The sequence below is a fragment of the Peromyscus maniculatus genome, chromosome 7 (assembly GCF_049852395.1).
Source record: "Peromyscus maniculatus bairdii isolate BWxNUB_F1_BW_parent chromosome 7, HU_Pman_BW_mat_3.1, whole genome shotgun sequence".
In the NCBI taxonomy this organism is placed as follows: Eukaryota; Metazoa; Chordata; class Mammalia; order Rodentia; family Cricetidae; genus Peromyscus; species Peromyscus maniculatus.
Window position 1 is genome coordinate 87,671,731 of NC_134858.1, and position 21,433 is coordinate 87,693,163.

General features: G+C 50.6%; 1 protein-coding gene across 4 annotated transcripts in view; it reads left to right on the forward strand.

Annotated features, from left to right (window-relative positions):
* Rasgrf1 (Ras protein specific guanine nucleotide releasing factor 1) overlaps positions 1 to 21,433 on the forward strand; it is a 111,049-nt gene that overhangs the window by 75,829 nt on the left and 13,787 nt on the right. For 2 of the 4 annotated variants that reach the window (XM_076576814.1, XM_076576815.1), the window contains exons 15-24: positions 665 to 1,503; positions 4,734 to 4,859; positions 6,273 to 6,449; positions 6,966 to 7,112; positions 7,355 to 7,470; positions 7,970 to 8,082; positions 10,289 to 10,349; positions 13,604 to 13,707; positions 15,856 to 15,940; positions 20,061 to 20,258. In XM_076576814.1, coding sequence (XP_076432929.1) covers positions 665 to 1,503; positions 4,734 to 4,859; positions 6,273 to 6,449; positions 6,966 to 7,112; positions 7,355 to 7,470; positions 7,970 to 8,082; positions 10,289 to 10,349; positions 13,604 to 13,707; positions 15,856 to 15,940; positions 20,061 to 20,258 — 1,966 coding nt within the window. Of the gene's footprint in view, positions 1 to 664; positions 1,516 to 4,733; positions 4,860 to 6,272; positions 6,450 to 6,965; positions 7,113 to 7,354; positions 7,471 to 7,969; positions 8,083 to 10,288; positions 10,350 to 13,603; positions 13,708 to 15,855; positions 15,941 to 20,060; positions 20,259 to 21,433 lie in introns of all 4 variants that reach the window. The other 2 variants (XM_076576813.1, XM_076576816.1) reach the window with 1 other exon arrangement.

Genomic DNA, 21,433 nt, shown 5'->3' on the forward strand with positions numbered 1-21,433 from the left:
CCTTCATGGTATGCTCAAGGTACATCCTTCAGTGGACAGAACCCTTTAGCCACTTTGGATTTGAGGCCATCTTTCATGCCTATGTCACTGAGGCTCAGTTCTCCAGTGTGCAAGCTAGGGTCCAGGAAAGCCAAGAGACTTTCCACAAGGCCCCTACAGCTCTGGCTGAGGTGGTCTTAAATGCAGGCCTGGCCTCAGGATTCCTGAGGCGCTGCACTTCCACCCCCTCGGAACCCAGCGGACTCGTGAAACCCCTCAGGTGCCATGGTGTAGACACTGGGTTTAGAGCCAGAGGCATCAGATGACTCACTGCCTGTCCCCGAGCCTCTGCTTCCTCGCCCACAAGCATCCCTTAGGACCACTGTGTGGACATGGGCAGAGCATGCAGGTGAGAGCAGCCTCCCGTGGATGGATGGAGGCTCTGCAAAGGCCTGCAGTCAGGAGGCTTAACACCACAGAAGGAGGCAGCATCAGATAGGAGCACGCCACCACCAAACATCCAGCCCTTTAATCCCAACCCTGTGCAGGGACCCACCCCCAGCATCAAGGATCATGCACACAAGGGAGACGCCGCCATCAGCCACCCTGAGCCCTATTGGAAGCAGGCCAGGTGGACAACACTACACCAACAGCTCTTTCTCCTCCTCCCCTCCCCTCCCCACAGGTCACTGGAGCTCCTGTTTGCCAGCGGCCAGAACAATAAGCTTCTGTACGGAGAGCCCCCCAAGTCACCTCGTGCCACCCGCAAGTTCTCCTCACCACCACCCTTGTCCATCAATACGTCGTCTCCAAGCCGCAGGCGGAAGCTGTCCCTCAACATCCCCATCATCACAGGCGGCAAGGCGCTGGACCTGGCTGCATTCAGCTGCAGCTCCAATGGCTTCACCAGCATGCACTCACCCATGTCTCCCTTCAGCAAGTCCACACTGGACACCAGCAAGCTCTGTGTGACCAGCAGTTTCACCAAGAAGACTCCAGACGAGACCGATACAACTACCACCACAACTACAATGACGACCACAACCATCACCACGACCCAGACCCCAACCCAGACCCCCACCCGGACCTCAAACCCAGCCTCAACCCCAACCTGGACCCCAACCCAGACCCCAATCCGGACCCCAGCCCAGACCCCAGCTCAGACCCCAACCCAGACCCCAATCCGGACCCCAGCCCAGACCCCAACCCAGACCCCAACCCAGACCCCAACCCAGACCCCAATCCGGACCCCAACCCAGACCCCAACCCAGACCCCAATCCGGACCCCAGCCCAGACCCCAACCCAGACCCCAATCCGGACCCCAACCCAGACCCCAATCTGGACCCCAGCCCAGACCCCAACCCAGACCCCAACCCGGACCCCAACCCCAGCCCCAACCCCAACCCAGCCCTTAACCCCAGCCCCAACCCCACCCCAGACCCCAACCCAGACCCCAACCCCAGCTCTAACTCCAACTGCAACTCCAGAGAAGCCTGAGGAGTCCTCAGCCCTTAGCAAGCAGAGTGAGTGGCTATGTGAGCAGAACCAATGCATCAGCACTCATCACAGTGAGGCTGGGCTGGGCTTTCAAGGCCTCTGTTGTACAGGATGTAGGCCGTGCAGACTGATAGCCATGTAGAGGGGATAGGTTGCCAAGGCAAGGACAGCATAAGCTCCCATGATATCATCACACTTTAGATGAGTCCAAATTCTCAGGTTTGTGCCTCCCCTCTCCTTGTCACACAGTAGCATCCTGCATCCTTGTATTCAAGTCATATCATTAGCTCCTGCCCTCAGGATTCACAGTCTAGCTTGGGGACCGAACTGAACACTGAGCAGTGGACACCTGGTGCCCATTACATCTGAAAGGTGCTAGAAGAGCACAGAGGATAGACCAGGGACACCATCAGGAGAGTTGGAGGATTACTAATGGACCCATTAGATTGGATGTTCACCAACAGAAAGGAAGAGCATCCCAGACAAAAGTGATGGAGTGTAAAATGCTGAAGAATAAGGGAAGCATTGTAGGCTCTGGGAACAGCTCAGCACACCTGGAGCACCAAAGGTAGTGGCAGTGGCCCAAGATCCTGCTGGGGCAGCCAAGGCCTTCCTTCCCATCCACAGCCTCTCCTGGCCATTGTAGAAGGGTCCCATTTGGTTCTGTGTTAGCTCAGATCAGGCCATATGCTAGGAACCACCACCATAGTCTTGCTCTGTGTGTGTGTGTCTATGTATGTCTGTGTGTCTGTCCATGTGTCTGTCCGTGTGTGTGCACATATACACATGCTTGAGCTGATCACAAGCCCCAGCATTTGAAAAGGAGGCAGAACTGGAAAAAAGAGAAGCCACACAAGGCTCCATCTCTAAAGGACATTCCCATGGTACATGCAGCAAATAGGTAACTGTGTGTGTGTGTGTGTGTGTGTGTGTGTGTCTCACACAGCTGAAAGTTGGTAGCTAAGATGACAGCTTGCCAGAGAACCCAAATTATGCACATCCAATGTGCATAATGTATGGGATCTTAGACAGGCAACAGTGTGATGCTCAGAATTCTGTCCAGCACAAACCTGCAGTGAGATGCCATTGCTACTTTGTGGAATGCAGCCTCGGTCAGACCTACAAAGCCACCTGGTACCAGATCCTAAGGGATGATTGTGGGCGAGGAAGCAGAGGCTCAGGGACAGGCAGTGACTCATCTGATGCCTCTGGCTCTAAACCCAGTGTCTACACCATGGCACCTGAGGGGTTTCACGTGTCCACTGGGTTTCGAGGGGGTGGAAGTGCAGTGCCTTAGGAATCCTGAGGCCAGGCCTGCATTTAAGACCACCTCAGCCAGAGCTGTGGAAAGTCTCTTGGGCCCTAGCTTGCACATTGGAGAGCTGAATGACCCAGGGTTCCCCTAGTCTGTCTATGTACTTCAGTGAGCTGGGTGGGTGTGCCCCTAAAGAGACCTGTGACTTCCAGCTGGTTTTATAAACAGGCTTGAGTGTACTCACCTTCTAGTTGGGGAAACAGACTCAGAGCAGTTAAGTCCCCTCCCCCAAGGCTCTGAGAAGGTGGCTCGGTTGGTGAATTGATTGCCACACAAGCAGGAAGACCTGTGTTGAGTCTCTAACCCCTACATTAGAAAGCCAGGCTCCGAGGCACAATCCTACAATTCCAGTGCTGAGAAGGCAGCCAGGAAGCTCCCGGACGCTCTTGATAGCTATTCTAACTGACATTTAGTGAGCTACTGGTTCAGCGAGAGACCCTGTCTCAGAAAAATTAAGTGGAGCACAATTAAGGAGGGCACGTGCCAGGCGGTGGTGGCAGCGTACACCTTTAATCCCAGCACTCTCGAAACCACCCCCCCCCAAAAAAGAGGGCACGTGATGTCAACTTCCATATTACATACACACACACACACACACACACACACACACACACACACACACACACACACAACTTCTTCAGCAAAACCTCACACTGTCCAAAGAGTATATAGACCCTGACTCTCCCCTGATTAGGAGACTAATACTTATTTCAGACCAGAAGCAAGAGATGAGATATGAAACAGGATTCCCCCAAGATATCTTCCCCAAAACAGAAACGCCTTGCTACTCAGTATGGTCCATTGCTCAGCCACATGAACATCACCAGAAGCTTGTTAGAAATGCAGATATTTGGTCCTGGAGATATAGCTCAGATGAAGCATACTGCTTATCTCCAATTGATAACAGCTTGCAAAGGAAAAACCAGTTTTCTCCAATAGTCTCACAGGGTATACAAACCACACTTAAGGGCAGGCCCCATGCCCTGGAGTAGATGGCCAACACGAAATGAACTCGAGGGCATTTTTGAAGTTTTCTTTGTCTCATAATGTCTGAGCTTATATGTTATGTTTTCCAGTTTTGTGTTTTTATGGGATTTCTGTGTGTTCTAATGTGTATGCTGAGTCTATGTTTTCTTATGATTTTTCATTGGCTCTTTTTCCTGTTTTTTCCTACTCCTTTTGTTGTTGTTTTTGTTGTTGTTGTTGTTGTTGTTATTGTTACTTAGATGTCTATTTTCTAATGAGAGCAAGAAGGGGTGTGATTTGGGTGAGTAAGGAGGTGGGAAGGATATGGGAGGATTGTGGGGGGGAACCTGAGTCAGAATATATTGTATGAAAAATCTGTTTTCAATTAAAAAAGAGAGTGCTTGCCTAGCACAAAGCCCTAGATTCAATCCCCAGCACTGTATAAAATCTGGTGTGGTTGGTGTATGCCTGTAACCCCAGAACTTGGAGGGTAAGTGCAAGAGAATCAGAAATTCAAGGTCATCGTTTAGCTACATAGCAAGTTCAAGGCTAGCCTAAGCTACATGAGATCCTGTCTCAAAAACATGAAGGAAAGAAAGACTTCCTTGTTCCATGTAGACAGGAGCTGTATTACAACCTGCTCCCCACCCCTACCACTGATGATTGAACCCAAAACCTTAAGCATGCATGACTAGGCAAGCACTCTACCACTAGTCCCCATAATCTGCATTTTAACAGGAACCTAGGTATGCCATTAAGGAAGTCCTAGTAAAGAAAAAGCCATCTTGGAGAGCCACACCATCCATGAGCATGCAAAAGGTTCTGATAAGGCCTGTAGTAACTAAGCTGTTGAGCGGTCTTCACCCAGGGTACCAGGCTCTTGTAGATTACTCTGCTTTTCTTTGGTGAATTATGGATGTAAGGTTTCCAATCAATGAATAATTGAGAAAAGTGTGAGTCTTTCTATTCCCTCAGGCTCTGAAGTCTCTGTGAAGGAAGACTCTGATGCTGACCAGAACCAGAGTGATGACTGTGACACTGAGGCATCACCTACCAAATCTCCATCAACACCAGCATCAGTCAAAAGCAAAAACTCTTCAGGTACCACTCCCCAGAGGGGAGCTTCAGGCAGATGTCCAGGAGAGGAGAGGGCCACAGGGCAGATCAAGGGGAAGCATGCCGGTATTGCCACTTAAGTTTTATGAGTGATTCCTCCCAAGGAAGGAAGCTTGCAGTTCCCAAGCTCTTGCTCCCCCACACATGGGGCAGCTCAAATCCCAGAATCCCCTACTTTCAATGCCTGGGAAGAAACAAGGAACAAGACTGCCTGGCTTAGAGCAAAGGTTCCTGAGCACACTGCAGCCCTGGCTTCGTGGATACAGCAGTAGATCTCAGGAGAGCCCATTTTTAGAAGCAGGCATTGAGGCCCAGGTGTGAGTGATGACTATAATCCCAGCACTTGAGACACTTGAGAGGCTGAGGCAGGGAAATGGGGAGTGCCAAGCCAGCCTGGACTAGAGAAAGTTCAAGACAGCCTGGGAAGCTTAGTGAGAGCTGTCTTTGACACAGAAGGAGTCAGAGGAAGGGGATGAAATACTATCTCAGAGAGTGAGAAACAAAGAGAGAGTTGATCTCAGAAAGAAGGGGAGGAGACATCTCAGAAAAAGAAGGGAAGGGAAGGGAATGGATGGGAGGAAGGGAAGAAGGGAAGGGAAGGGAATGGAGGGGAGGAAGGGAAGAAGGGAAGGGACAGGACAGAAAGGGAAGGGGAGGAGAGGGGAAGGGAAAGGAAGGGACTAGCTCAAAGTCTTTAAAGCAAGCCAGTTGCTTTAGAATCCTCTAAGATGAAGCCAAAGGGTTCTGGAGTTGACCTCCATGGCTATTTGTCATCATTACCATAACAAACGTCTCCACATTTATATAGCTTTTTGAACTTCCCTCTGTGATCTTTTTGTATCCACCTTTGGACATATCCTTACAGTCCAGACGAGATCCCTAAGGCTCCAGAGTTGAAGGAACTTTCCAATGGTCACACAGCCAGTGAGAGGTGGGGAGAATTTCAACCCAGGTAGAAGATCCACACATGCAAGGTTATCTTAGTCTCACCATACTCATAACTCTGTCAATATGAATTGTGGCCATCAGAATTTTAGTGGCCTATGTCAGTTCCCAGTACCCTGAAAGCAGATGGCTAATGATGCCTTCCTCAAGCAGGCCTGGGCCCAATAAGGCCAAGAAGTGACAGGGCTGGAAGTCTTAGAGAAAGAGAAAGGTGGCTCCCTGTCTTCTAAGCAACAAGAGGCTAGCTGAGCCTTCCTTCCCTGGGACAGCTCTAGGAATATTGTGGCATGACTCTTACAGGGAACAGGGCCCCCCCACACTACCCCCTGGACCCCTCTTTAGCCCTGGGCATAGAGGAAGAACTTCCACTCTTGAGGTCGGGCTGTCCTCCAGCTGCCTGAATGTCTGCCAGGACTGAGGAATGGCTGAGGGTCAGCTCCCTCCTCTCCACAGAGTTCCCACTCTTTAACTACAACAACGGAGTCGTGATGACCTCGTGTCGTGAACTGGACAACACCCGCAGTGCCCTCTCGGCCTCCTCTGCCTTTGCCATAGCTACCGCGGGAGCCAACGAGAGCACCCCAAAGAAGGAGAAGTTTCAGTATCGCAGGATGTCCTTGGCCACCACAGGTGCGTAGACGTCTGTGCTTGTGGGTACTCCCCTTCTCCATGAGACCTTCCCTTCCCCAGGTGTTTAACGTGCGTTGTGGATGCCATGGTGGGTCCTTCTACAGTGCCTCTGGAGAGCCCCCAGCTCCAGCGAGCTATCCTCATTCCCTGGACGTGAAGCCTTGCTTCCTGTTGTTTGCCCTGTTGACCCCTCCTCTCGTGGAAGCTGGGATGGAGCCCTTCTCTTGGCACCAGCTAGGCTCTGCAGATCCAGACCTGCAGCCAGGGCTACTGTGTGTTTAGGGTGCAGCCTGCTCTGCACCCTCCCTTCCCACATCCTATCATCCATGAGATAGTCTTAGCTGTGTTGCTTGTCCACCCCGAGAAAGGTGGCCTTAGCTTATCCACAACCACACACACACACACACACACACACACACACACACACACACACACACACGTGTGCACCCCTACATTTACCCGCCCCTCTATGAGCTTTGACACGATGCTACCCACACCACCCCACTCTTCCCGCAGGCCCTGCCAGTGCTATCCTGCCGTCCTGGAGTCCCATCCTCCCTCCCCAGTCCCCTTTGGTCCTTGGCCAAATTCTACTCCAGGCAAAGAACGCCAACCGAGAGAGCCCTCGGCACCCACTTCCACAGCAACGGTTCCACACCAAAGGTTAGAGGCAGGGGGGTTCCTGGAGAGCTCTGGTCTGGGGTGTCCTGTATAATCTTGTTGGTGGAAGCTGCCTGAAGGGTATGACAAGAGATTGGGCGCTGAAGAACCGCATCCCCCTGAAGCTTCACGGCCTCTCATTCGGGTCTGAACCCAGTTGCTAAGCGCTCCCTTCCAAGGCGCTCAGACAAACCATGTCTGCTAAGCAAGCTCCACCTCCTGCCCCTCTCTTCCTCTCCCACCAGCACTGCCAGGGTTTCCCCCTGACCAGAGAAATGGCGACAAGGAGTTTGTGATCCGCAGAGCGGCCACCAACCGAGTGCTGAATGTGCTCCGCCACTGGGTTTCCAAGCACTCTCAGGTCGGTGGGACTGAGTTCCTGGAGCAATTAATTGCTTTCCCCCCCACCCTCCACCTCCCACCCACCCCCACTCCTCAACACACCCCCCCCCCCCCGTGGCAGTAAGTGATGGCAAACAGTAGTAGGTCAAGAGGAGGAAGGGGGTCCTGTTTTCCTGGGGGAGGGGGAGTGCCTGCTCAGATTTCCCAGGGCAGGGAAGCCAGGACAGTCAAGAAGACAAGGGGCCTGTGTTTGGCCACCCGTCTGCAAGTAGAGTACAAGCTTGGGCCTCCCTGACTTAGGGGTACAACAGCGAAGGGGTGGTCTTGGTCTTGTCCCAGCGCCCTGTGCCTCGGAGGCTTGGAGCCCCACGTGTGGCCTTGCTGGAAGTAGGGACAAGATGAGGAAAGCAGGCAGCCACCGTGGGCAGACATAGAAACTCCCTCCTTCAGCCTGGCCTCAGAATACTGCAGGAAAGCTTGGTAACTGTAGCCAGAGCTGCCTGCCCGTCTTCCCACAGGACTTCGAAACCAACAGTAAGCTCAAAAGCAAGGTCATCAGTTTCCTGGAAGAGGTCATGCATGACCCAGAGCTTCTGACGCAGGAGCGAAAGGCAGCGGCCAACATCATCAGGTAAGAGCAGCATGGTCCTCCTGCTTAAGATGACCTGGCCCTGCCCTATACCTCCATAGCAGCCAGAGTGGGCAGGAGGTACATATCAGGGTAGATGTCAGTCTCAGACATCTGGGAGCCATGCCCCTTACTCTAGGCTCAAGTATGGAGTGGGTGCTCTGTGTACTTATCCCTCTCTCCTCCCCACCCCTCACCAGACCTTGATGTAGCTAGGGATGTCGCTCAGTTGGTAGAGTGCTTGCCCAGGCCTGGCTTCAATCTCTGGCACCATATAAACGGATTGTGGTGGTGCATGTCTGTGATCCCATCTCTCAGGCTGTAATCTCAGCACTTGGGAGACAGAAGTATGTGAAGTTCAGAATCATCCTTGACTACACAGTAAGCCAGCCCGGACTACATGAGACCCTGTTGGGGGTGGGGACATATACCACTTCTCCATGTATGTCCATGGCTGCTAACACCTGTCCAGCGTGTGCTATCCAATGTGATAGGTATTAGCTACATACAACTATTTAAATCTCAGTGAACTAAAACTAAATACAATAAAATTGTGTCCCTCAGTCCCCAGAGCTTCAGTTGGCTAGAGGCTTTCTATTTTAAACAACATGGGCCAGTCCATCTCCTCACCATAGAGAGTTCCATTGGATAGTGCTCACAGGCATTCAAGGAATGTCTGTTGGTTTAAACTCAGTTATAATTGTTTGTCCTCAGACCCATGCTGTGCATGATCCCTAACCTGCCTCTTCTAGCAGAGGTCAGGGTTTAGACAGCCCCACATCTGAGCTACCTCAGCCAGTGACTCACTGTTGACCAGAGGAAGGCCCTTAGCCAAACCTCACTTTCTCCTCTGTAAAATGAATGAACCCTGCTGGCTTCCAGGGTGCAGTAAGCGAGATGGTGCATGTGGCTTCTGCCAACTCTCAGAAGGTAAATAGCATAGACGCACTAGCACCCACAGTCTGCTCTCATCCTTCCCAGTCACGCTGGCTTCTCCAGCCCAGGCTGGGGAAGGCTTCTCCTCCTTACATCCAGCAAACCACTTCTACACCCCAGTCATTGCATCAGCCCCAGACTTTATCCCAAATGCAGCTTGGGCACTTTCTACTTATAACCCAAGTCTCCAGCCTCTTTCCTATCCCAAGGCCCCGTCCATGTCCAGGTCTCATCACTTCACCACAGTCCTAGGATACTATGGCCCTCCCTCATCTGCAACACTTTCTGTGTGCATGCATGCATGTGTGTAGAAAGAGAAGAAAGAAGACAGACAAAGAGACCCAGAGAGAAACTATAAATGCAGTGCCCACAGGCATACTCATGCACACAAGCAGTCCCAGGCCCTTGGTGTCTCCCTCCAGGTTCTCCTGGGGGCTGGGAACACTGTGTCCAGCAGGACTTCTTTGCCTGTGGGCCCGCAAGAGAGCCAGTTCTCAAAGTGTCTATTCCCTGGGCTGGCGTTGGCTTATAGGCCTGATCTCCAAAGTTGCACTCCCTTCAGCCGGTCCCTAAGGACTTCTCACTGCTTCTCTGTGCACACCCCAGATCTATCCCTTGGTCTGTCATCGAGAGCCTACCACTCTTCCCACCCCATATTCTCACGCCATGCCCATAAGTTCTATCATAGAAATTGAAGATTTGGTCTGACTTGGGGAGCCGGCCCCCAGCTCCCCTCACTTTCCACTAATGCTCAGAACTCGCCCTAGTTAGCTTGACCACATCCTCCCTCACTTCTCACTCCACACAATCCCATCTTGGGTTCTTGGGCCTCCATTCTACTGTGTCACATTAACTTTGGGCCCTCTGACCAAGCCAGGCCCGAGGGACATCCCATCTAGAAACGTCTCCTGTTCACTCTGGTCTTCCAAGTCAGACATGACTCCACCATGTGTATCCCATCTTTCCATGTGCACACAGAAGTGCCTGCCACAGGCCCAGGCTGACGTCAGAGGTCCCTGCCCATGTCTCTCTGGGTCCCAGCACATACATACACAACAGTGCACAGGAAGTTCAGAGGTTAAGGAAGGGACCTGTCCCAGACAGAAGGATCAAGAACAAGTCAGTAAAGCAGAGGGGGGGACAAGGGAAGCAGAGAGAAGCAGGGCCTCTGGGTAACGGCAGTAAGCAGGGGTCAGAGGTTGTGGAAGACCGGCCAGGTAGGGAAGATCTACAAGAGAGGTGTGCTGGGGCTCACATGCTTTCTTCTCCCTAGGACTCTGACCCAGGAGGACCCAGGCGACAACCAGATCACACTGGAAGAGATCGCACAGATGGTGAGCAGGATGACCGTCTCCCCTGATCATCATGGCAATGTCCTCCTCATTGCTCCATGACCCTCCCCCGCCCCCCGACTAAGCACAGTCATCACCTGCATCCATTTCCTGTGGCTTTGCAGCTAAGGGCCACACAGTAGGCAGTGTGATCCTCCCCCTGTCCTGGAGCCTGAAATCTGAAGATGTAGGCAGGGCTATGCTCCCCCGGGAGCTCCAGAGGAGGACACTTGCTTGCTTCTGCCAGCTTCCGGTAGCCTTGTGTACCCTCAGCCTCTGGCTGCACCACTCTAGTTCATGTCTCCATGGTCCTGGGGCCATTTCCTCTCGTTTACCTGTGTTGTCATCCTTCTGTGTGTGTCTGTGTCCACTGTGTCCATATTTCCCATCTTACAAGGACATCGGTCATGTTGGCCCACCCCACTGGCCTCACTGTAAGTTCATAACATTGGCAAAGATTCCAGACAAGCACCAGGACCTAGGAAATTGCTCCTTTATTGAGGAGCAAAATACAACCAGTAAATTCTACTTCCCCTTTCTTCATCCACTGTGCCTCCTCCTCTGCGTTACACACCCCGCTTCTCTCTGTCATACTTCTCAAGGGACGATCCTTTGATGGATGCCTATGTGCTGGACCACATTAGATTCTGAAAGACTCCAGATCCATCTGACAAGAGGTCATCTTGTCAATGATGCTGAAAGTTTGCATCATTACCCCATTTTACAGATGAGGCAGCTGAGGCACAGAGATCTAAATCACTCACTCAAAGGTGTGAGTGGGAAGTGGTAGTTAGGCAAGCTGTTCACATTCAGATTCAGCTAACCCCAGAGAAAAACTCAAACCCTACACCGCACCACCCCATCCTGAGGAGTCACGATGTGCTCACCAAACCTGCCCTGAAATGACAGGACCCCAGGGGAGAGTTGTGTTCACCATGAAAGAGCATGGGCTCGGGGTGGCACTCCATATGCCGTAAGGGAATGCTGGCCTCATGTACTTCCAGCCTCAACTAGGATACTCAGAATGCCTTTGTGAACCCTGCCAAAGTTCCTGGCCACTGAATGATGATGGTTGGAAATGCTCAAGACAGACTCTGACCTCCCCAGAGGTGGGTTCTCTGTCATCGGCTCAGTTCCAGGCTGACGAGTGTTAGCAGAATCCATTGTAAGGGCTTCGGACTCCAGGCCCTGGCTCTTGTCCCTTTTCATCACTCAAGACTCATGGAGAACAGTACCCTATCCACATTCTGGCCCAGGAATAACTCTGCCTGGCTGGTGAGCCCACACAGCTCAGTGACCTGCCAGGTCAGGGAAGATGGTGTGGCACCTCGACATCACTTACTGCAGATTGATCCTCTGGGCCCAGAACACTGGAATGGCCTCCCCACCACTTCCCCAGTGTAGAGAATGCCCTGTGCTCCTGTTTGCCAGCCGGGGCCTGACTGGAATGTTTACACTTCATGAGTACAAGGGCCCTTTTCCTTTGTAAATGGCCTGAGGCTCTTCTAGAACAAAAGGTTATTGAGCCATATATCTGTACACATCTGACAGGTCCCCAGAAGCTTTGAGTGACAGGTCCATCTTAATGGAGGCCAGTGACTTCAGTGGGAAGGAGAAAATTGGCTTGGCACATTATTTCTCACAAGCCTTCTGGAAGGTGATGGAAGTTATCACTCTGACCTCTACTTCCAAAGCCACTTCTTGAAGACCTGGGCAACATCAAAAAGTGAGGGAAAGGTCACCTGCCCCTATGGAGCACCTATAGCCACTGGGCCACTGGACCATACCCCAGCATGGCCTCCTGGACTTTTTCTGTGACCCTCACAGCCCTGCCATCCTGGACCCAGCCCTGAGAAACCTACACAGGACCCTCAGGAGTGACTGTAGCTGAGCTGCCCCCACTTCCGGAGGGTCCATCCCCAAGAACACACAGGAGGAAGGCCGCCACAGGGGTCTTGTCCTCCAACCCAGCAGCCCCTGCTGCCCTCATGCCCACATCCGGCTTTGCCTGCCTAAGAACGCATCCTCCCCAAAGGCACCGCGCTCCCCACCCCCACACTCCTGCACCTGGGCTTCTGGTCTCTGCCCTGGTGACTCTGCCAGGAAACACCCATGACTGACCTGCTACCACACAGAATCTATTGTCCCCTGAGTCCTCACTCTGTGAAACCCCTGAGCCTGAATCATGTCGGCAGGTCTGCGTATGTCCAGTGTCTGCCACCAGCCTAGCAACACAGACCTCACTGATGGCGAAAGAAATGGAGGGGGGCGGGGGAGCAGCAGAACACTCAGCCTCGAGGAATGGCATGTTCTCTGGGCGTGGGTGGACCCCACTTCCTCTTCAATCCGTGCAGACGGGCCACTTGGGCACTCGGCCAGCTGCTAGGACTTCTGGGTGCCGTGGCGTGAGTGTAAGGAAGCAGAGGTGTGCAGGCCCACCTCTACCTTGTAGGCCTCCCTCTACTCCTGAATGACCCAGCCGGCCACAATGCACAGGAGACCTTTAACCTGACTCGACCCTCAGTGGACCTAGGCTCCTCCCAGCACCAACACAGCTGTCCTTTCCTCTCCTCCCCAGCCCCAACTCCCAAATCCAGCGGACTAAAGACTTCTCTGTATTAACTTCCAGCTAGCTCCTTCTATGGGTACCCCCGTCCCTGACTAATGTTTCCTAAGGGTGTTCCATGGTCAAGGAGGCCCAGGAACAGATAATCTTAAAGGTTGTATGTAGGAGCGAACCTCGTAAGTCAGGGACATGGTAGGCGACAGCTGTCTTCTGCCCACAAGACAGGAACACTGCCTCAGGTGCAAATCATACCCTGGGACCCACAACTCACGTCTACTAATGTGTTTCAAGGGAAAAAAATGTGTTGAACCCCCCTAGGACCAGGCAGAACCCAGAGGAAGTGGCCCATCACAGCTGGGATCAGATACCCAGGCTTGCATCCCAGCCAGCCTGTTTCCATCTGAGCAGCTTGGGCAGGCTTTGGCCTCCTTCCTACATGTAGGTGACTGACTCCTCCAGGGAGAGTCCTCCAGAAGCACAGAACACACACACACACACACACACTCACACACACACACACACACACACACACACACACACACAAGGGCACACACAAGGGTACAATACGCAGTGGGGCCCTGCTTCCTCATTGTTATCCCAAGCACCCACCAGAACTGAGAGGAGGGTCTCCTCAGACAAGTGTCGAAGGCCAGGAGGCACCATTGGCCTGACTCTGCCTTTGCTCCCTCAGGCAGAGGGCGTGAAGGCTGAGCCCTTCGAAAACCACTCGGCCCTGGAGATAGCAGAGCAACTGACCCTGCTGGATCACCTCGTCTTCAAGAAGATTCCTTATGAGTAAGTGGGTATGGCTGCCTGCCTCCTCTCCCTCCACCTCCTCCTCTTCCTCCCCCTCTCTCTCCTTTTCCCTCCTCTCTCTTCCTCCCTCCTTGCCCTTTTCCTCCCTCCTCCTCCCTCCTTCTCCCTCCTCTCCCTCCTCCTCCTTCTCCCTCCTCTCCCTCCTCCTCCTTCTCCCTCCTCTCCCTCCTCTCCCTCCTTCCCCCTCCTCTCTCTCCTCCCCCTCCCTCCTCTCCCTCCTTCTCCCTCCTTCCCCTCCTCCCTCCTCCCCCCTCCTCTCTCCCTCTCCCTCTCCTCCCTCCTCCTCTCTCTCTTCTCCCTCCTCCTCCCTTCTCTCTCTTCTTCCTCCTCCTCCCTTCTCTCTCTTCTCCCTCCTCCTCCCTCCTCTCCCTCCTCCTCCCTCCTCTCCCTCCTCCTCATTCCTTTCCCTCCTCTCCCTCCTCCTCCCTCCTCTCCCTCCTCCTCCTTCCTTTCCCTCCCCCTCCCTCCTCTCCCTCTTCTCCCTCTTCTCCCTCCTCCTCCCTCCTCCTCTCTCTTCTCCCTCCTCCTCCCTCCTCCTCTTTCTTCTCCCTCCTCCTCCCTCCTCCTCTCTCTCTTCTCCCTCCTCCTCCTTCCTTTCCCTCCTCCCCCCTCCTCTCCCTCCTCCTCCCTCCTCTCCCTCCTCCTCCTTCCTTTCCCTCCCCCTCCCTCCTCTCCCTCCTCCTCCCTCTTCTCCCTCCTCCTCTCCCTCCTCCTCCCTCCTCTTCCTCCTCCTCCTCCCTCCTCCCCCCTCCTCAGCACATCCCTGACTCTAGCCTGTGAACCTCTCCAAAACTTGGAAAGAATGGTCTTCCCCTGCCCTCTCTTTACCTATCACCTGTAAGCACACACCTGCTCCCCTTATACATACTTTTTCAGGAGAATCCTCTTTCTGGGGTGCAGAAAGAATACATGTTTATTTGCACACAGGCATGAATTGCATACGTGTGTGTGTGTGTGTGTGTGTGTGTGTGTGTGTGTGTGTGTGTGTGTGTGTGTGTACAAGCCCTGGGAACAAATTTCAGGATGGCTCTTGACTTTGGTGAGGCCTCAGGCCTGCTGCTGTCTGCCCTGCCTTGCCTTCAATCACACTGGATTCTCTGAAATCACAGTCCTATGTCTCTCTCTTATCTAATAACCAACATGCATGCATCTGTGAACACTGTTTTTGTGTGTGGTGCTCCTTAGTGCATTCTAAGTTAAGCTGGTTTTCTTTTTTATGTTTAAACCTGAACTAAGCATCCTCCCAACCAAGGCATTTCTCTGAATTTCCAATAATTCTATATAATTATTTCCAACCATTGTCATCACCATGTCTAAGGCCACACATCATTGGAGCATCCTTTAGTTTGCCTTCCAGGGGCACATGCACAGCCCCACAGGCATGAGTACAGCCTCACCTAATGACAGGGTTGGCCTGGAGACTTACGAGCCCCAGGATGTGGAAGCGGTGTTACTACTGCCTCCCTCCAGTAGCAAGAGCAGGAGAGATGTTCACAGGTGTCACCTCCCCATGGGGGCACCAACCTGTGGGACTTCACCCCAGCATCTCTTCTGATCACTTAGAAGCATGGGAAGTCCATGGCTTCCCCATTAGTTTCCCTGTACTAGAACACACTCGTTGAAACTGGTTTTCAGTTCTTTTATCTACTTATCCTCTTGGGCCCCACCTTTTTCAGATAGTGTTGAGAATTGAACCCGGGACCTTGCACATGCTAGGCACACATTCTACCACCAAACTTCCTTTGTGGTTATTTACCACCTCTGTTCTGAAGACCAGCTGCTACAAAGTACTAAAATGTAGAAGCAAGATCCATAGCAAAATCTGGTATGCATACCCGCTTCACAGCTTTGCTGGGCCATCTCATACCTCATCTCCTTTCAGTCTTATGACGGTCCCAAGAGGAAAGTGTTGCTGTTACGCTCCCATTTCACAGATGAGTAAAGGACCCAAGACACAAAGTGTGGCATAGAGCTGGGCTTGAGCTCAAGGTTCCTTCCTCTCTGGGCCTCTTCCGAGGGCTGCTCCCCTGTAAATGATCACCTCAAAAAGCAAAGAAGTGACCCCACACTGAATGAGCAAGGCAGAGCTCATTTCACCTGCTCTGGGTTTCTCTTTCCTCCCTGCAGGGAGTTTTTCGGCCAGGGCTGGATGAAGGTAGAGAAAAACGAAAGGACGCCGTACATCATGAAAACCACCAAGCATTTCAACGAGGTGAGTACGCATGTACGGGCAGTGCCTTTCTGCCAGGCTTTTCATTGGCAGGTCCACCAAGGGGCTGAGTAGAGGGCAGGCTGGCACCACACCTCTGCCGCACCCCTGTGTAACCAGAGGCAGCTTGCTTCACCTCCGTCTTGGTTGCTTTACCTGTTAAATGGATGAACATGAAAGGGCCACCTGAAGATCAGCTGGGACAACCATCCAGAGCCATCAGCCAGCAATGGCTCCCGAGGAGCTTCCTCAGGCCTGTGATCACCACAAGGAGCTCCTCCCAAGAGTAGGGTCATGGCAGACCGGCAGCAGAAAGGATGGAAAGAAGGAAGGGTTGGACAGAAAAGACCAAAATATTCTTGCCATGTTTCTTACTTTCTTACCTCATCTCAGCCTTAGAAACAGGCAAACTGAGTCTGGAAATGGCAGACAACTTCCCTCGGATATGAACGTTTACTGAAACCCTTCTGACTTCCCTAAATGTTTTCTAAGAGTTTCATCTACATGATGATGTAATGTCCTAGCCACCACATTACCTTTCATGATTGGTAAGAAGGCTCAACAAGTTAACCCTGAAGACACTAGAGGCCCTGGAGTTGCTGAGAACAAGGCTGGGTAGCATCTAATATTTCCCATAGCTGCCTGGGACCATGCTCTGTATGCATAGCAATCTCATTTAAAGCCTACACCACCCCTGGGAGATGGGCGCTTCTCTCACATTCAAGATCCTGAGAGGATGGGATTCTCAAAGGGTATGCTGATTGGCATGTAGCAGCACATGTGTTTTCCATTGATGTACGATAGAGCATGACCATGTGGGAGAGAAAAAAATGCTCCTATGTAGACACTTATAACCCCAACATTCAGAAGGCTGAGGCAAGAGGGCTACAAATTCAAGGCCAATCAAGTCTACATAGCAATAGCTTATCTCTAAATAAATAAATAAAACCAAGGGGTGGGAGATGTGGCTCATTGTTTAAGTGCTTACCTAGCACATACAAAGCCCTGAGTTGAGTCTCCAGCACTGAAAAAAAAAAAATCTCTCCCAGCAATTTCTCTACATCCATGGGACTCGCCTTCTTCTAGTCTTGTGCCAGCCCTGAGAGCATTTGCACATGGCATCTTCATTCTCTGAGTTTAATCAACACAAGTAAAGAGCCTTTTATGGTCAGAGATGGGAACACATGATGTCACTTGTCCTTGCTGCCTGGCCACAGACAGCATCACATATCAACCCCATAGGGGGTGGGGGGCTATGGTTTCCTGACAAACATCATCCAGGAGGGCCTTTGTCAGCCAGAAAGAAATGAGGAAGCCACAGTATTGCAGTGCCGGGGAAGGAGGAGCCTCCTGGCCCTGGCACTCTGTGAACCCAGGATGGAGTAAGCACAAGCCAGGAGCAGGATGTGTACTCATTGATACTGTGTAGTGGGCACTGTGGGAATGACTTTAACCCATCTCATTTAACCCATGACACTGACTCTATAGAGGAAAAACCCAAAACTGAAAGATTAAGTGGCACTGCCCATGTGACACAGCAGAAAAGTCCCCCTTTGAACCACACAGTCCTCTAGAGGCTACCCCGTGGCTGTTGGCACTTGACATCTCTGTTCACATCCATCACCCTGTTCAGAGACAGAATGTGTGCCTCTGCGACAGGGATATCCCAATCTCTGACATGGCACAATTTTCTATTATCTGGCCCTTTGCTAATTCTCTGTCCTGTTGACTGGCACTGGCTAGGGTCTCCAGCACTAGGACCAGACTTGGGTAAGACAGGCATGCAGCCCAAGGTTGCCCCAGCTCTCTCCAGGACAACGTGGAATGGAGATGGAGACAGTGGGCCTTGTTCTTGCTTTTACAGGAAAAGCTTTTAATCTTCCCCTATGTAAGGGGAGATGAAGTTAGAAACTTTCCTTTTCATTCTTGAATGCCGATAATGAATGTTGACTTTTTCTTTTTAATTTTTTCTTATTTATTTTCATGTATATGTGTGAATGCCAATAATTTTTACCATGAATGCATATTGACTTTTTTCTTTTTAATTTTTTCTTATTTCTTTTTAATGTCTTTGTGTGTATGCCTGAGTAGTTATGTGTGCCACATGCATGAAGGTGCCCACAGAGGCCAGGGTGGGCATCAGATCCCCTAGAACTGTAGTTACAGGTGGTTGTGAGCAACATGGCATGTGTGCTGAGAACTGGATCCAGGCCTTTGAGAGGGCAGCAAATGCTTTTAACCATTGACTCATCTCTCCAACTCACACATAGACTTTTTATTCACTGTTTGTTCTACAGCTACTGAGATGGTCATGTGGTTCTTCCCTCCTTTAATCTATTGATATGGTAAATGAGAATTACATAGTTTTTCTAATCCTCAAAGATCTTGTGCCTCCAGTACAAACCCAAGGCAGCCATGGTATATAAACAGCTGGGTACCCAGTTTTTTTCTTTCTTGTGTTGCCCATCTCTGGTGCACAGCACAGTGGTGATGGTTTTTGTAGAATAAATTAGCAGGTATTCATTTTGTTTTTCCATCCCATGAAGAATCTCACCGGCCTGCTCTTTTTTCAATGTTGTTCTTTTTTTTTTTTTTTTAAGTTCTTTTTAAAAAGATTTTTTTTGTTCCAGTGTATTCTATATGGAAAGATTTAACTACTTCAACTTAATTAGCATATAGAGCACACACACTGTTTTATGTGTTATCATTCCCCCTAACTTCAATAGTTCTTCATAAGTCCATACTAAAGTTCAGCATCCCAGGCAACAAGAAATATCAGTGGGAAAACCTGCTGCCAAGGCTGATAACCCGAGTTCCATGTCTAGAACCCACATGGGGGAAGGAGAGGACCAACCCCCTCAAGTTGTTCTCACATGCACTGTGGAGTGTATCACCCACCTTCCTGCATGCACACATACACACAAAAATAAATAAACAAATGTAAAAAAATTAAAATTCAACAGTCCTCCTTGGCATCCATGCCATAGTAACTACTTTAGAGAAGGTTTCTTGGTGGTATAGCTCTACTTGTATATACATAGTTGCCTTTAACATCTTTATTTTTCCAATAACAAGTCATCGTTTCTTTTACCTTTTGAAAGATTTTTTTTAGAATTAATTTTTGACTATCATACAAAGAAATGAGCCTCATTGTGATGCTTTCATACATATATATTTAGGTATACACACACACACACACACACACACACACACGACTTCATTTACTTTCTACTTTAAAATATTATAGCTTCAAGGCGACGTGCAGGGAAAGTGGACGTTTCCAGCCTCCCCAGCCCCTTGCCATTCCAGCTCCCTGATGTTCGGGCCCCAGCTTCCACCCTGTTAGCCACTCCAGTTCTAACTCACATGTGATTTGTTTGTGTGATTGTGATTGTTGGCAGGGTGCAGGACTCCAAGGAGGTCTGGTCTCCTGCATATGTGAGACCAAGTGTGTGTCCTATTCCAGAAGAGAGTATGATGGGAAGTTCCCTCAGAGCTGGGCTTGTCATAACTGTTCATTCTTCCAGATGAACTTTAAAATCACTCTGTTAAATTCCAAAGCAATTTCCACTGGATGTTCAATTGGTTTACATTGTACTCATGGGTTAGTTATGAAAACATGCTACTTATATTACCATTTAGCAATATAATCTCTTTCACTGTTACTTAAGCCTTTTACATCCTTTGATAACCTTTTTTTCCCATGCAACAACCTACGTGGTTTTCATTAACTTAAATTCCAAGATAATTCACAGATCTCTCGTGATTTTGGTGGTAAAATCTTCGTCATTATATTTACTTGTTTGTTTTTATTTTATTTTATTTTATTGAGGTAAGGCTTTACTGTGTTGCTCAAGCTTGGGAATCCTCTTGCCTCTACCTCCCAAATGCTGGGATTACAGGTACATGCCTCCATACTCAGCTTCATTGTGTTTTTAATTGATAATCACTGATTTATAGGAAAATGTCTCCTTTTTATATTAAGCCTTTGTTCTGACAGTTTTCCAGTTTATTGTTTTGGGGACTTTTAACAAGAAATTGTGTCTGTAAATAATGGTGATTTATTATCTTTACACTACTTATGCCTCTTACTTTTTCCCTGTCTTATTGCATTGGCTTAAAGATCAGTAACTTGATTGCTTCAGAAATTATCCGAAATGAGGACATCAACGCAAGGGTGAGCGCCATTGAGAAGTGGGTAGCTGTGGCCGACATATGCCGCTGCCTACACAACTACAATGCCGTGCTGGAGATCACCTCCTCCATGAACCGCAGTGCGATCTTCCGGCTCAAAAAGACATGGCTCAAAGTTTCTAAGCAGGTGCGGGCAGGAAGCTGGCACTGCTGCCAGATGGGCCTGGGCTGGGGGTGGAGGCAGGGCGACGGGAATCCAAGGATGTGAACAAAGGACTGAGCTGGGGGTCCACATTTCCAGTGGACCTGTGGAACTTCAGTTCCTTCTTGGGCAATTAAGACTCCGCAGTGGGAGCTGGGAGGCAGCGATTATTGGTAGTGCTAGTCTTCTTCTTGGTTTGGGACAAGAGTAGTAACTTCCTAAGCTGAATCTTTTTGGGTGATAAAGTTCTCTACACTAGGGTCCTGAAGGACAGCTCATAAGCAGAGCATGCTCTGAGACACTTCAGCACTTCCTTGGTGAACTTGGTAGGTACCCCAACCCTGGTTTACATGTCTGCAGGAGGATAGACAAGCCCCATCAGAGATAAGGAAGCCTCTAAAGGCACCTATAATGAATGTGACAGTGGTGTCTGTGGTCTTTCAGCTGAGAGAGCCTTGCAGGACCCAGCATTGCCAAGAGGCCTGTCTGCGGCACTCTAGTTCTGTACCCCTCCATTTTTTCTCTTTATCGCCTGTTTCTCGTTATCTTCCTGGAGCCGGTAGCAGGTAGTAGTAATCTTACCCACTAGCAGGCATCAGCTCCATAAGTCTTCCTACTTCCATTAGTAGGCAAGCCAGAAACGAGTTGGGATGCTCACTCTTCTGTCCTTCTCTGCCCCGGTTTTCAGCTGAGCTGTAGAGTCTGTAGGAACACTCACCCCCTTACACCTCAGGGAGGCTGGACCTCCTCCTTATTGGTGCATTGGGTGCCCAGAGTTAGGGCTGTGGGAGCGACTCCAGGAAAGAATGGAATCTGGGAGCTTCGGGGACAACTGGCCACACAGGCACATACTGTCATAAACGGGGGGCGGGAGTGGACCTGCAAAAGCACGAAGTCTTCTGAGTCACTATGGCTTGTCAAGGTTCAGACAGGGTTATTGCGAGCCCATTCCAGGTTAGCATCTTACGCCTCCCTCCTTGTACTGTTGGATGAGGGCACCCTTCCCACGGATCCTCCAGACTAGGCTTCACTTCCTGCCCTACCAGACTCTTCCCAGAATGCACATGCTGTATTTCTTGACCACATTCTTCAGCATCACTCTCCTCATGGAGTTGGGGGATATGGGGATACACCACGGCCATTCTGAAATCTTCCATTCT